The sequence below is a fragment of the Ochlerotatus camptorhynchus genome, unplaced genomic scaffold (assembly GCF_037179485.1).
Source record: "Ochlerotatus camptorhynchus isolate MF236.1 unplaced genomic scaffold, CSIRO-AGI_Acam_v1.1 ptg000082l, whole genome shotgun sequence".
Lineage (NCBI taxonomy): Eukaryota > Metazoa > Arthropoda > Insecta > Diptera > Culicidae > Ochlerotatus > Ochlerotatus camptorhynchus.
In genome coordinates, this window is record NW_027040572.1 from 2563326 (window position 1) to 2579800 (window position 16475).

At 40.8% G+C, this 16475-nt stretch overlaps 1 protein-coding gene and 1 long non-coding RNA gene across 8 annotated transcripts in view; both read right to left on the reverse strand.

The window, feature by feature from the left end:
* Positions 1 to 1050: 1050 nt before the first annotated feature.
* LOC135698144 (uncharacterized) lies at positions 1051 to 11686 on the reverse strand. The gene is made up of 2 exons (XR_010517460.1): positions 5609 to 11686; positions 1051 to 4675 (listed from the first exon to the last, which is right to left on the reverse strand). It is a non-coding gene; the product is annotated as an uncharacterized LOC135698144 (long non-coding RNA).
* Positions 11687 to 12417: 731 nt separating this feature from the next.
* Positions 12418 to 16475, reverse strand: part of LOC135698113 (phosphatase and actin regulator 4B-like) — a 540677-nt gene continuing 536619 nt past the window's right edge. For all 7 annotated transcript variants that reach the window (XM_065217985.1, XM_065217984.1, XM_065217986.1 and 4 more), the window contains 3 exons: positions 13453 to 13799; positions 13102 to 13378; positions 12418 to 13035 (listed from right to left, as the gene is read on the reverse strand). In XM_065217985.1, the coding sequence (XP_065074057.1) occupies positions 13020 to 13035; positions 13102 to 13378; positions 13453 to 13799 (640 nt within the window). In that variant the 3' untranslated portion in view covers positions 12418 to 13019. The remainder of the gene's footprint in view (positions 13036 to 13101; positions 13379 to 13452; positions 13800 to 16475) is intronic.

Sequence of the window (16475 nt, forward strand, 5' to 3'; positions counted from 1 at the left end):
CTGCTTCCGCTGCTCTGGTAATGCTGCTCTGCTGCTCTGCTGCTGGGTCGACGATCGGATAGACAATAGATGGAACGGGCGACCTTGTTGGACGGTTATATAGTAGAACAGAAAATATCAGAGGTGTCAGATACTCGCATCTGATGTCTCTATTGGGGAAAGTATAAGAATATAAAAAAAATCAATCGATTTTCACCATCTTTAGACAATGGTTTACTTTTAACCATTTTTCAATAGTTTACAGAATGAAATCAATAGTTTTGAAACATTCAGCAAATTGCTAGAAATATGTCCAATCGATTGATGCCATTATCTCGTAAATCTATCGAGAGACGGTTGAGTTATTATCGTTCAAAATCTTTTAATTTTTCGTAACACATCCAAAATGACTGTTTTCAATTTTGTACCCCCGTATGTTGCCGAAAGACGTTATCCAACGTCAAAAAAAATCCAAACTTTCTTTTTTTTTCGGTCTTGCAGGTAGGCGTAACCCCTTAATGTGAGTCATAGAGTTTCGATGTCTTCGACAACATTTTTCAACACTTTAAATTACACAACTTTGCCCGAAAAAAACCATTCGGCTAGGATGCTCCGTTCAAAAGATAGACTCAAGCGCCACCTATGTGGCGTAAAAATGAACTAATTTGAAGCTTTCAAAAGATGGCGCTTTTAATATTGAGCAACTTTGTAGACCATTGTATCGCTGTAGAAAGCAAACCAACGGCGCTAGAGGTTTTAGCCACGCGAATGGCTTCACTGCCCCACTGTGCGACGCCGGTGGTGTAGTGGTAAGCGTGACTGCTTTCTCACCCAAATGGGTCTGGGTTCAATCCCAGCCAAGGTCGGTGGGATTTTTCTGAGACATAAAAATCTATGGTCACGTCTTCCTTCGGAAGGGAAGTAAAGCCGTTGGTCCCGGCTCATTCGATTGCCGTCAATGGATGGTAATCGATGTCCGTCGATGATTGGCACTAGATTACGATTTTAAATAAAGGGGAAAAAAAGATTAGCTAAAGGGTGTTCGGCATAAAATGTCATCCCATTCCTCGGTTTAAATTTATTATTTCTTTTATTTGTCATTATTTTTTTTTTTCATTTTTTCCTCAAATTATTCACTTTTAATTTTGTTTTCTTCATCAATATAATATATGCATGTACGCTTAAACGCTATTTCTTCTCTTTAAACGCGTTCCCTTCTTCTGCTTCCAATGTTTGCATTGCCATATTGTGTAGTTTTGTTTTTCAAAGTGGTTTTCCAAAAAGTGTTCTATTGTGTTTTGTTGTTGGGATGTTTTTTGAGAATTATTTTTTTCCTGTCGGTCTTTGTCTCTTTCTCCGCACATTATCGTATGAAAGTTTTCCTTTTTCTCTAGCAGTCCCACACTCCATCTGGTGACCTTTACTGGTGCGCCAGGTTCCCTGTGCCTTTTTCTTTTCTTCAAATTTCGTTATCTGTCTTATGCGTGTTTTTTGCTTCGTTCGAATGAGTTTATTTCATTTGCATTACAGTTTTCTATTCCTTCCTATTATGATAAGATGATCACGTAAATTTCGAAAACGTCACTAATTGAATGTTCAAATTGTTTTTTTTTTCAGTTTACCTTTTTACAAAATATGTCCACCTTATTAGTTATTTCTAGTTTTCCTCACTCGCTTACCTTTTCCGACACGCACCACCTTCTTGCTGCTGCTCCTTCTGCTTTCTGGTTTTGTTTTCTACATTTTGCTCATTAATACATACGACAATACAACGAAAAAGCGAAACAGTCGACTTTTGTGATTATTTGTTTTACTTATTTTGTTTTCAGTTACTAGCGCTTGCTATGTATTAGTGTATTTTCACGAAAATTGCCATCGATTTAGAATTTCTCCAATGCGATTCTTTCGTAAAAACTCTACTTCTGAGGAGACGAATGAAGCATAATTACGTTTTGGCGTTACAAAGAACAAAACTCGTAACTTGATTTGCTATTCTAGCTTACGGATTGTATTTTCCCATTGTTTTTTTCGCTATATAGAAAACGGAAACTGAAAACATGCGCTTCCATTTGCTAGAAGAGGCTCTTCTTAAAATTACAGGTAAACGTAAAACGTAAAACTTACAAAGAAAGTGAACGCAAAACAAAAAACTAAAAGTAATTTGTATTGTATTTTGATAGCGCGGATTGTTTAGCACAACGAACGGGACAAAACGCTCTCGAGCCAACAACGCCTTAAGAAAGAGTCGCCTTTCGATTCGCTTCCTCATCTGCTTTCTCACTAAAAAAAAAAATCTACACCCACTGAAACGCACAACTATTGTGTGTTTGCGGTTTGTCCATTTTCTGTTCCAACTTCCAAGTTGTTGATTTTTTTCCTTTTTTATTTAGTTTTTTTTGCTTGATAATATTCTACTATTTTTTTTGTGTGTGTATTTTGATTTCAACTATACCATGCAAATGGATCCGCGATTTAGGTTTAATTGCTTGTGGTTGTTTACTTGGTTTTCTTCTTCGTTTGCCATTTATCGGTTTTCCGGGTTTAGTTGATTTCTTATTAGTTTTTCGTTTATTGTGTTGGCTTTCACTGGCTGTCCATCGGTTTAGTGTTATTTAGGTGTTTCAGCTTTAAAAAAATATGTTCATCAATTTCTGTTTTCCGCTCAAAGATTTGCTTATACTGTTTACTGTTTCGGTATTCTGCTTAGTAGTGTTTTTTTCCTCTAGCAATTTTAGTAATATTTTTCACAAGATATGTACAAATACAGCTTACTTTCCTTCCTCCATTCGTCCATCCCGGTTCTGGGTATTTGCAAAATTGGTTGTGATTTCTCTTTAGAGTGTCTAAATAATTGCTTGAAATGATGCCTCTTTCGACTACTGTTCCAAAGTACGTACCTTTTTGTTTACACAATACAATATAGAACATAAATACTATATATGCTATTTTGTTATTTTGTTATTTTGTTTGGTGTACGTTGAGAGACTATTCGAAAGCGATGGCACTTCACGCAGGGTTTCAAATGTGTTCTAAACCGTTTTTTCTTGTGATAATACAAGATACCATTATTGTTCGGATCGCGGCGATCACGAGTTTGTATGTTGAATGTTGTCTATCGTGTTGTTTCGTTCTGATTTTTGTTCAAATTTCGCTTTCGTTCGAGAGGTTATGTTGCGTTGGTGAAAGGCTATGATCTGGGAAAGCAATTGAGTTGACTATTGTAAATGATAACGAATGTTCGATCACACTTTTCCCGCTGTTAAATGTAATGCGGAAGCTCTGAGGCTTTCTACATCGAATTTAGCCATAACCAAAAGTGTTTCGTTGTCGATGACTCACGCTTGAAAGCTACATAATCAATGTAGAGACTATGAGAGACATGATTGTAATAACTTTGTAATCCTTTAATCTAGTACCACAATCGAGGTACTTGCTTAATGGAGTACAACGTTAGTACAATCATAGAGGTATATAGAGGTACAATCATGTCTGTCATAGATATAAACAATAAAGGCGGTCAATTAACTTGAAATTCGCAGGTCATGTGAGTTACAAATCATCTTTCGGGTTGGAAATTTTCTCGACTTCCCTGGGCATAGAGTATCATTGTGCTTGCCACACAATATACAAATTCATGCATTGGTATTGGCATCGAAAGCTCTCAATTAATAACTGTGGAAGTGCATTTAGAACACTAAGTTGAGAGCACGCAATAAGCTATTATGCGCTAAGCAATAAGCTTGAAATGCGAACAAGAAGAAGAAGTGAGTTACAAACCGAATTCGCATCAGTTCTAGGAAAAATATCGAAAATAATTGTATATACAGTCGAATTTCGCTCGTTGGGCTATCTTTGAGTGGGCTACGTTTTAGTTGGGATCCCGCTAGTTGGGCTATTGCCAACTTAAATCGAAGTCAAACACCGTTTCTGACAGTGCTGATTCCATTTCGAGGGGCTCATGGATGAACAATTTGGAATTGCTAAGTGATTCTAATGATAGTAAACAATCGCTGTATCCCTCAACCAATTTTCAGCTTGACAACTCAGCCCAACTAACGAAAGCCTTTCACTAACAGTGAATTCGTTTATTATCGGGTGAAACCGAACTTTTTGTCAGCGCGAACCTCAACCTGAGCTAGGTTTTAAAAACAAACGAGCAAACTGACGTTTTTCAGAAAACAAGCAGACCCAATCTTGATACCCGATCCAGGTTGGAACTGAATAATAAACAAATTCGCTATAAGTGGGCTATGGGTTTAGCCCAACGAGCGAAAGTTGACTGTAATAGCCAAATTTTAGCAAAAATGTGAATCATTGTCCAGAACAAACAATTATGCAAAGTTTCATGCAAATCGGAGAAGGTCGTCATTTGGCGTGGATCCAGCGGTGTCAGGTATTCTGTGTTATATCCGTATATTCGAAGAAGCAATCTCACACGGGCGGCATCATTCAGGGATTGGCCGTCCTTTGTAAAAACGTCCTCGTACCTTCGCATACCAGCCAGCGAAGAAAACTTCTCCGTCTGGATCGTACTGGAAATCCTGGATCCCGCTTACCAAGGACTCAGCAATCTTCTCACTGTCAGTCATCGGATTTTCCTGATTTTCCAGGTTTTCAATTTGAAGCTACTTCCTCGTGATGAGATTGAGTTCCATATCGGACAGCTTCTTGCTTGAGGCTTCGAGATACTTCCAAACTTTTCCTCGTCGCCAAATTGTTATATCCGTAACCAAGGCCAACAAGTAAAACTAGTTGTTGTTGGCAGCTACTGTTTATTACGTCTAACTTGGTTGGTGGTTGGAATACTTATTACAATCTTTTGCTATCATTCAGGCAGGGCCTACTACATTCTGATATATCAGGATTTATCCCGATTTTAGGCCCATCCTGATAAATCCCTAATTTATCCTGATTTTCTAAAGAAACATCCTGATATAACCTCCCACTCCCACTTTCAAAATTTGCGATTTAAAACATATATTGTATCGAGTGGAAGACTGTTCCTTAACACATTTGCTATCCAAAATGCCTATCCTGATAAATCGTGATTTTGTATCGCTCAAAAAATACCTGGCAACCCTGCGTGGAACTAATTCAAAGGGAAGGCCGTTGACAGCGAGCCTGACCGGCTAGGTATTGCCGTTTCAGGGAAAGTAATTCAACGCAACTGACAGCCACAGCATGCTGATAATCTGACGCCAAATTCTAATTTTTCTCTGAATTGGCAATATGCCAATGAAGAGACGACATGTCAAAATTGGAACAATCGATTATCTGTCAAAGTCATAGGAAAAGTTATTACAACCGAGCAGAAAATCTGTCAAATGGATAAGATGTCGCCTCTTTACCCAATTCAGTCTCTTTAGGTATGCCGATCATCATTTTTTCGGTCAAATATTCGGAGTGGTCGTAATTAATCGCATTGTCCAGCAGTGATTTTAAGAAAATATTGAAGTATTTTTGTCTAGCTTAGTATAAATAAGAAGAAAAATTATAAAATATTGGTTCACCACAAAGTTCGAGTGGTGGAAAACGTCATTTAACACTCCGAACACGATGCCTCCGGTAAAATGTAATGTAAAGGCGATCTTGCAATATTTGAAAAATCGTAGCTCAGCCAGTTATTAACGAATATCAAATCTACTGTTTGAAAGATGTGATCTATTGCTAAAGTCAATGGTTCCATCAGGATGTGCAGAGTACTCAACCGATAATTCTGCAAGGAGACAGGTGTCCCGCAAGGATTGGCAATCGTGGTTCGGTCTAATGCCCTTACTCGTAGTCATTTGTAACACCGTTAAGGCGCTCCGGATTAAACTGGCTGCCAGGATTGTATCGTTGTGTGCGTCGTCTGCTGGATTCGACTCTCAGCTGAAAAAGGTCTCTGGTCCACATCTACTCGCACCAGCATAGTCCTCTCAGCACTTCCATATACATTGACGAGACAGTTGTGCCCTATCAAAAGACGGCCCAGCTCATTGGGATCCAACTAGATATCTGTCCTTCGTCGCCCATTTCGGGACGTTAAGTGTGGCTGTAAAACTCGGTTAAATGTTTTCCGTTCCACTGCCAGACGACATCCCGATTGCAACCGGTCGCGGCTCCTGTATGGCATCGAACTTACCAGTCTCGCCCGTGACCAACTCATCACTATGCTGACGCTTCCATATCACCAAATCCTCCGGATCTGCTACAGCCTCCTCCCGTCTACAGCTGGTGTGTTGTTATGTGCGTTGAAAGCGGAGTGCTACCTTTTGACCTGAACGTATGTGGCACAACTCCCCCGAACGGGTAACATCGGTGGGGGAGCTTCAAAGAATCAAATACATCTCACATACCATCCGTTATTCTGATAGCTCAATTACAAGGGAGCTGCCTGGAGATGGGAGAACCCTCCCGATTCCAATCCCGCACGATGAAACTCTCTCAAGACAAGACTTGTGAAATCTTTCAAGTTCTTCATTCAGTACAACATATCATCTGGTACTGGCCTCGAGTTCTATGGTATAACAGGTAGCATCCGGGACATGCTTATCGAGGATCCATCCAGAATGGCGGCACTGACCTTTTCGAAAGGATCTAGTTCCTCCATACAAATCCTGACCATTGCTTGAGCCCCAGCATATTAACCAACACTGAATACGGTCGAACGACGTCTAGTCAATTACTGCTCACACACGGACAACCCAATGATCAACGCCAGTCTGACACAATGGACTATACTCAAGTAACAATTTTGGATTTATGAGGGTTCTGTAGACCATGATTCAGTCTTGTAGAATTATTTTAGAAACTGTGATGCATCTAACTGCCTATGCTCTCTTTTATTTCTTATCAAAAGAACCAACCCACTGCTGAAAGTCTCACTTATAGTGCCTAACCTAACCTCGACGGCTTTGAACGCAGCTCTTCAACCGCAGCAGTATTCACTTGCACTTCCAGTCGGCATCTTCGACAGACAAGCTAACTGCAAGATCTACCGTATGATTTGTCGGACGCTTTCACTTAGTTAGTGAATAGTTGGACTGATGGGTACTTTTCGCAATCTTGTTGATGTCAACGAAGGCAGTGAAGCCGACGCGGAGTACGACCACAATCTACTGGAAGTTTTGCAGCGATCCCAGGTTATTTTGATCTTACCTTCCGATTCGAAAAGTGTACGTTTTGGAAGCAGCAAATTTCTCACCTTAGGTTACGTCTGGATCCGGTCAAATCGAGTCAATTTCCAAGCTGTCACCTTCAACCAATGTATCCGGTATGGGATCCTTCTTGGGGCCATCAACATACGTATGGTACGCTACCCGCTCGATTATATCCTCAAGGCAGAAACGGAATTTGACCGCTTGAGTCCGAAGTGCTAGACACGAGGCCAGACAGCAATTGGCGTTGACGGACTCTGTAGCTTTTTAATCCTGTGGTAAAATCCATAAGCAATCGTCAGACTGTGCGTTAAACATGGCGGCCTAGGTACTATCCTTTCACTCCACTGAAAATTCCCATAAGAAACTGTCAATATTTGCTAGAAGAGACGATCTCTCGACGGTGCCGTCATTGCAGCAGTTCAAGAAAATCCTCGCTTCGGATCTATTACTCACAAACAACGCCGGATTTGAGATTTGGGCGTACTTGCCTTTAAAAACAAACACGTTTCTACCTCGAAAAACAACCTATTCCAAATGATAGAGGAATCATTATTAGTTTTCGGATGTTGTTATTCGTTTTCGAGATTGAACTTTTATTCGCGAGAAATCGCCGATTGAAGTGTTTGTTTTTAAAAGCAATTGACCACTTTGTCGAGCAGTTTTGGCGTGACTTTCTACCAGCGATTCCATAAAACTGGACCGACTAATTTCTCTTTTTTTTATGAAACGCACAAATGATGGCTACTTTTCTCGTTTTCTCTTAGAAGAAAAAAATCTCAAAATAATGTTTTATTTCAAAGTTCGAGTGGTAGTAAACGTCATTTTAACTGCTCGAATGAAGTCTCAAATCATTCCGGAACGACCCGAAACGGGACGACAAATAGGGAGTTGTTTACATATACGCTGGTTCACTAGGGCTAGTGTACTAAAAATGTACTAAAACAGCAGCCAGCATAATGTAAACAGGGCGTCAGCATGTACCAGCATGAGATTTTAGGAGCAACTGAAATTTTCACTATTTGGTTGAGCTAGTGAACCAGCGCATATGTAAACTGGCCATATTGGGCTGTTTACACTTATGCTAATGCATTAGCTCAACAAACTATCACGAATTTCAGTCGTTTATAATATCTCATGGTGGCAGATGCTGACGCCCTGTTTAAATTATGCTGGATTCTTTTTAGTACAGTTCTAGTACACTAGCGCTTGCAAATTAGCGCATATGTAAACACTAGAAATACTCAGAGGGACAGATGGGCGGAGAGAATTTTTTGAGCCTGTCAAAATTTGAGCCAATCGAACATTCTCATTAAAATTCCTTATTCTTACTAGATTAAATTTGAGAGTATTGCAATCGAACAGAAATTCAATCACCTTTTTGTTTCGTGTGCTTCTCAAATTCAACTAGTTTTTTTTAATCAAAATCAATATTCTAACTCTGTTGATTAATTGATCTTAGTTGGGTAATTAATGGCACCAAGAAATGTGCAAAATATTGCGATGCAATCAATTATTATTGTACACGTAAATCGAATCAAAAATAAAAGTCTAGCAAGAGGCGCGACCCCGGCGTAATGGTTAGCATCCATAACTCTCACGCCAAAGTCACGAGTTCAAAATCTCACCCCCGGACAAGTCACGAATGACTTAAAAGTGTTAAAGTGACCATAATAAAAAAAGCTTCTAGCAAGGGTTGCAAGATGATTTAGGTACAAATCCCTACTGCCGCATTGTATTTTGTTTTCTCCGCCCATCTATCCCTCTGAGTATTTCTAGTAAACATCACATTAGTCATAGGTTCGCTGATGGAACTCGTATCCAGGGCACTCACGAATACTTTTATCTGCTTTATAATAAGGTTCCGAATATAGACCGCGGTCATAACCCTTTACTTCGTTATCTTCGATTCCAAGAAGGGGCTTCCGGTCTACATAGAAAACGGCCCTCATCATTTCACTGTCAACTTGTTCCTCTACAATTTCGACATCGAATACGTGCCCACCATCAAGTTCCGCAAGGCAGGACTGCTCTCAAAGTTGATCAACCACTACGTCCCTTTATCACCAGCCTCAACTGAATTTATCATCCGAGTCGTGCACATTTCGAAAGCAGCATACCCGCTACTTGAGGCACATCGTCGACTGTCGTGGATTACGTCCTCATCCGATGTATCCGTTGTGCGATTTTTCTTGAGGGTTCTAAACTACTATGGCAAGTTTGTCTCCAACATGCGCAATGCTACGCTGCCCGCTCAAGGCAGAGACTAAGATTCACCACTGGAGTCCGGACTACCAGGAGCAGTTCAAGCAAATCCTCTTTTGAAGCCTAACCGTTTCTGCTGAAAGATAACTCGGCGCGACCATAGGTACTCCGACCGCATCATTAAAGTTGTTTATCACGTATCCAACAAGGCTACAGTAAGCCCGTCCTTCAACGCTTTGCATTCAACTTACTGCTCTACAATTTCGACATCGAATACGTTCAGTAACTCAGACCTTCTGTCGTAGTTGGTCAACCAGCTCGTTAAGATAAATACTACGTTATTGAGAGGCTCAACTCCAACAACTTGAATTCAGTGATGGAAAGGTTCGCGAAAACTCACTATGAGTCACGAACTTTTCCCTTGGTGAACTTCATGAAATATCGCGAACTTTTCCAACACTGCTTGAATTTATCATCCAAGAAGCAGCGAACTCGTTACTACTGTGTTAGCTGATTCATAACGAATATACATTGAATCCACGGGATCGTATACCTCGTATAATTTTACGTTCATTATGCCGCGGATACAACGTCCTCATCCTACCTAGCCGATGTACGACCTTCTAGAGGGCCCTCAACTTCCCCATACACACAATGACCCGAAGCGGGAAAGAATTTATTCCGCTGACGGTTCTTCCGTATGACTCTACACAGCAAAAAAAAAGTTGTAGAATATTACATCGAAACTGCTGCAACCAGGTCAATCCATCGGTTGTGTAATATCACATTGTACGATGTACATCGATTTTACGAACAAAATTACATCTATTGATGTAATATTGTATCTGCTTTTTGCTATTATATCATTATTTCATACATTAGCTTGACTTACGTTGATCAATATTACATTGTTTTTGCTGTGTAGGTGACCACTCAGGTTGTCCAACACATATCCATGGTACTCACTTCAGGCTGAGCAATACTACAACCGCATGATGATCGCGAAATACACGTCAAGCGGTTACACACCGATCACAGTCCTCTGCTTCGTGTGTTTGATTCGAAGAAGGGAATTACGGTCTACCACCCTCAATGCTTCGCTCTTAACATGCTGCTGTACAATTTTGATATCGAATATGTGCAACGCAGACCTACCGAACGAAGACTACGGTATTGCGAGCCACAATCTGTAAGTGGATCTCAAGTCAGTGGTATGTAATACAGTCAAAGGGTTTCTAGTCCACCGCTACGTCCAAAACGGCTGGACGGTCTAGAATTTCATTGATCTGAAGCTAGATGGAAATCACTCACCATGATGAATGGGTGCATCGTTTTTACGGAACGACTCTTTCCATCACTGTATCGTGAGTTGTATCTCAAACAGTTCTATCATACTCACGCGGACATGGAGTGAATGAAGGTCATCGTCAAGAACCTACCTGTTATAGCCCAACATGGATGTCAAAATTATAAACTCCGTAATGACATGTCAACAGTGTCGTCCATAGCTAGATCGTCTCATCACATGGCAACGCGTACACGTCAACTGTGATGGTCTGATAGAATGTAGTAGCCCAACTTCTGCCACCATCAGCATCTCGATTGTTTGCTCGGTTGGGTAAATCCGTGAAAACTAGCTCAAAAGCGCCATATTCACGAAACGATTCGTGGATGCCTTCTAGCGGATCCTCAAAGACATTCGAGGAGTTCTAAGATTCACTGGATAGCTTCTTGTTAACGCGCAGAAGCACTTACAACCGTAGTAAGGGCCTCCGACTGTAGGTACGCAAGTACCAACGAACGAGGACCTCCGTTCCTTCAACAAAAACGTGAAGCTACATGTTCGAAACAGTTAACATTGGATTCCTATGGTATCGCTGAGTGATGCGCACTCATGTTAACTAGAGAGGGTTTAGTATAAGAGAGCCAAGCCAGAGCAAATCGAGCAGCGCCTATCTTGATTGCATTGGCAGTGAATACTAGACCCTCTCTAATGTCAACCAACTTCGGAACTTCGGAACTTCGGAACTTCGGAACTTCGGAATTTCGGAACTTCGGATGCGCATAGCAATTCGCTACCAAGCGCACAAGCCTCCTTTCACCAACATTCAAAGCCGGTCTACATCCTGTTGGCTGCTCGAGACGTCTACGACATTACCTGGTACATTCTTAGCCTTCTACGTGTTCTTTAACGTCAACATATACCGAATTCAAGTTAGTTTTCATAGTGAAACGGGTGGTACATCTTCCTAGAATCCCGTCAATTTTCCTTTGCTACATAAGGCTGACCTACGCTTAATGCAGAGTTTTTTAAAGCTTCATTAGCGAGATTTTTAGCTCATTGGCTAGTTCATCTCGTTCCTAATGTACTGCCCTTTTCAGCATAGTTGTCCCATTCGTTAAAACAGCAAGCTGAGAAAAACGCTGTTGAAGATTTTTTTCTCTATGGGCTCTTATGGATGGGACAACATAGTTTTGTTATTTTTCGCGACATTTTCTGAACAAAGTAGGATTTTTTTCGTGTACATTGTAAAGTGATGGTACTTGACAATCGATTCCAATGTATAACTCATAATCGCCAAAAATGCTAATGGGACTGTTATGGCGCACAGGGCAGTGTAGGCCTTCCGAGCTTAATTTTAGCCGTACATTTGCCTTACATTGCAAACAGCCAAATTTGCGGACTCATTGATTACTAACCACCGATGTTCCGTTTCGCAAGTGTTAACGCCTATCATTCTCTCAGTATCCCATTTCCAATACATTCCCCAAAACCAACGCAACATAATCCAAACCTTGCACAGCACTTCCAAGTGCACTAAAAAAAATCCACACCTCCGTGGGTTCCCGCTCGATCCGCATCCCGTCGCAAAATCTCCTACCGCGCCAATTTTCACCGCGTATTTCCTATCTCTCTCTCTCTCTCTCTTTCTCCCTGTCTGTCTGTCTCAAATTTTGCTTCCTTATGTTTTTTTTGTTTACGTCTCGGTAACATTCTAATAACGTCAACATTATCACAGTATTATTATTCTTTTTTTTTGCATTAATATTTTTTAGGTTTCCTTTAATTTCTTGGTTGAAACATTTTTTGCTGTTGCCTTTGCTGCGCATTTACTTGTTGTTACTGATTTAACGTTTCGTTTTTTTGTTTTGTTTTCTTGGTAAACTACAATCGAACTGGTATAATTTGCTGTTGTTGTGTTGCTGTAGTTGTTGTATTATGCTGCGATGTGTGAGTGTTTTGTTTGTTTCGTGTTTTTTATTTAATTTTCCTTCAAAACGTCTAGGGTCCTTTATGAGTTTTAGGGTGGATAAGGTCCAAGAAAATGGAATTGTTTTGTTTGGTGGAGGGGAGGGGGTCGGGGTTCTAAAAATAGACACTTTCAGCAGCTTCCCTCCGTTGGAAGTACCTTACCTCCACATGCCTGCTGCGCTCGTCCTGGGAGACCGGGGAATGCAGGAAATGATGAAAACTCGTTCGGTTTTCCACTTTTGCCTCCATCAGCATTTACCAATTGTGTGAGATAATGGATGATGTGTTTGCTTCTATATATGAGTTGCTGCTGTTACTAATTTTCCTGATGAATGTCAATTGTTTTATATGTACACAATCAAATGTTTGTTGTAGTAATTCTTAATGAGAAAGGTAAAGTAATGAACGGCAAAATGTCTCTGCTTGATCCTGCATTGCAGCTGTCATGGCCTATGAAACCTGCGGATTCGGGAGGAACATTAGAATGATTGATCAGTACAAACGTAAGCGGGCAATCAAACAAACCTGGTAAGATGTCGACTGCCTTCGTGCACGGCCATCTCGGAGCTTTTGAATTCGTTCAGTTCCTTACGGATGGCGGCCTTATCCTTGGGGGTGAGTCGCGTCCACGGTTTATCCGCCCGTCGGTCGTAGTCGTGTGCCTGCGTCACCTCGATGTAGTCGTTGAAGCGAATGATTTTCTTCTCCTTCAGCTCGTCTACGGTGGGCCGGAAGCTCAGCTTTCGCAACAGGTAGCGTTTCTTTTCCTCCTTTTGTTTCTTCTCTTCCGCGGGGGATTGTGCTGCGTTTATTGAGGATAAAAAAAGTAGATCATCAGAGCAATGTCCATCGACGAATGCACGAGATGGTACTCACTCTTCAGGATGTTCCTCTCGACCAGTTCCTCCGCGGTAGGCCGCATCGACAGTCGCCGGATCAACCGTGCGCCGATGGCCTCCTTCGATTCTTGCTTTTCGTTGTCCGACTGAATCTGCAGAATGTTGCGATTGATGAGCTCCTGCCGGTCGGGCCGCAGCGCCAGCTTGATCGAGAGGCTCTCCTTGCGGGCAATCTTGGCCGCCCGATCGGCGTCGTCCTCCCGGTAGCAGATCGGTCCATCGTTATGGTCGTCGTTGTCCCCCTCGCGGATCACGTACGGTCGGGTGTTTTCCTTGTTCTCGATCGTACTCGGTAGGCCAATCTGGAAACGCATCGGCCGCGCGCTGGACGAAAATGAAAACGAATATATATTAGTACAATCAGGGCATGTCGGAACAAGGAAGGGAAGTATTGGTTGAGTTTTTAAATAAAAAAAAACCATGTATGATTGTTAAAAAAAAAACAACATGAAAAGAGAAATCGGTGCTAAGCGCATAATGACCAATGCTTGTTGGTTGTTGAATTGTTGATTCATATCACTATGCGTAGTACATGGTAGACATTCCGGTAGTGGTGTAATTAGATAGGGATGATTCAGTGTGTGGTATTATTAGAAACAGTGCTTGTAAACACACTTAATCGGAACATGATCATGCAAAGGTTGCTGTAACTGTTGGTGCGATACTTAAAACACTCTGTGTAGCATTTTTAACCTATAGTCTTATGCATATTTTTTAGTTAGTGAATAGAATAAAGATTTTTTATAATAACTTCAAATCAGTCCGTCGAATAGACGTCCACATGTGGTCAGATAGCTCTTATTCATGCCATGCACGGTTACTTCAGAATGTACTCATTTCCATTCAAAGTATTGAATTATTATCAAAAAAAAAAGTAATCAATGAGCATGAACGTGATTGCGTTACACAATGGTTTTGAGAAGCAACATCAATATCATCAATAACTGTCATTTCTTAAAATGGACTATTACTAATCTATTATTTATAGGATGCTGCACGCTGACGTCACGAATGAGCGCGATGAACTTCCGTTCATCGGTATGAAAGTCAGCAGTGGGGACCTCCCTTAGCTCAGTCGGTAAAGGCGCAGCTACAAAGCAAGACCATGCTGGAGGTGGCTGGGTACGATTCCCGGTCCGGGTTAGGAATCTTAGGGGTTGACAAATTTTTCGACTTCCCTGGGCATAGCGTATGGTTGTACTTGCCACACAATTATACACTCAAAGTAGGGAGGCTAAAGAAAACTTAACTTAACTTATACACTCTAAAAAATCTTCACGTTCGATTATCGTGAAATATCTCGTAACTGATCTGTATTTAGAAAATCTCAAATGTTACGTGACGTTAGTAACTTTGACCTGCATTGCACGTCATGTACACTAAAAATGTTGGTGAAATCGACCGCATATTAACGTAGATTTTTCAGATACAACATTTTAACAACTGTTTGCAGCGAGGTTTGCAGACTCAAAATGCTGATGCCACCGTCTGAAATTATGAAAGTAGAAAAAGGCGACATATAATCATAAATAAATTAATGTAAAATAATTAAATTACCGTCCAATATTTGTAGCAAGCTGCTGGGAAATTTTGAATCTTTGAGGTGCTATTCCACCACGCTCGGTGACGCCATATTGATTTTTTTGCGTACCTGAAAATCACGTAAATCCCGTTTTGCGGAAATACCGAAGTCTCAAATACACAAACACAAGTACACTAAATCTGTTTACATCAATATGCGGTCGATTTCACCAACATTTTTAGTGGACATGACCTGCAATGCAGGTCAAAGTTACTAACGTCACGTAACATTTGAGATTTTCTAAATACAGATCAGTTACGTGATATTTCACGTTAATCGAATGAGAAGATTTTTTTAGAGTGAGGGGTGGTCACACAGGGGCGTAGTGAGGGGGTGGCGAAAGAGACTCTCGCCAGGGGCGCTGAGCTACAGGGGCGCCCAAATGTACGATTGAATTTCAGAAATTTACATTGCTGTACTTGTACTGTCCATAGTTAAAATCTTATCAGAGATTACGCAGTCTGTATACAGAGATTACTTTCTTTGAAACTGTACAAGAGATGTTCAAATATTCAAATAGTTCAACTACGCGGTGGAGTTTTCTTAATTCATAATTGAGAGTAACGTTAAAAGGACATTTCGATACAAGATGGCCGTATAAACGACAAGTAGTTCCTACTCAAAAAAGATAAATTTCTTCCTTCTTACCAATTTAACAGATCTGACAACTTATAATAGTGCCAAGGTGTACGGGAATCAAGTTTCATTGAAACAAATTGATTTTAAATTTCTTTGTCTGCTCGATCTATTGGAGAGAAACCTCAATAATATTAACAAAGTAAACGAATCATTGCAATCACGAACCATTACCATTACCCGGCGGCGCCGACTGGGATTGAAACCCAGGCCTGCTGGGGTGAGAGGTAATCACGCTTACCACTACACCACCGGCGCCACTGTTCAGAGCTTTTGTTTATTATTAATTTATTTGATAAGGCTCAATGGAATTAACAGGGCTGTTACAACAGGCGCGGATTTCGCGAATTTCGTGGATTTCGCGGATTTGTCGCGGATTTAAACTTTCAGTCGCGAAAATCGCGGAAACATTAAATGATGTCGCGAAAATCGCGAAGGAACTGATGTGTTGTCACAAAAATTGTGGAATTCATTGTAACCTTTCCGTCCCGGATTATAATTCCCTGAGGTCTGTCCATGTGAGACATTTTCCTTTTTTCCAATATGAACATAGCAATTTTCGTTGTCAAATCATAAACGAATCGTATAAATGCGAGTGATTGCCCTGAATACCGGATAATCTAGGTTTTCCAAATCGTCCTGGAGTTCAGTTGATTTGTTCTACTATATCAACCAAGACTCCAATAATGTCTGTAGTATCGAAATATGTTCAATTTCAAAATGTCTATGTGGATTGTAGCCGACCTATTGCTACGTATACAAGATGTTATAGGTTCTTAAAT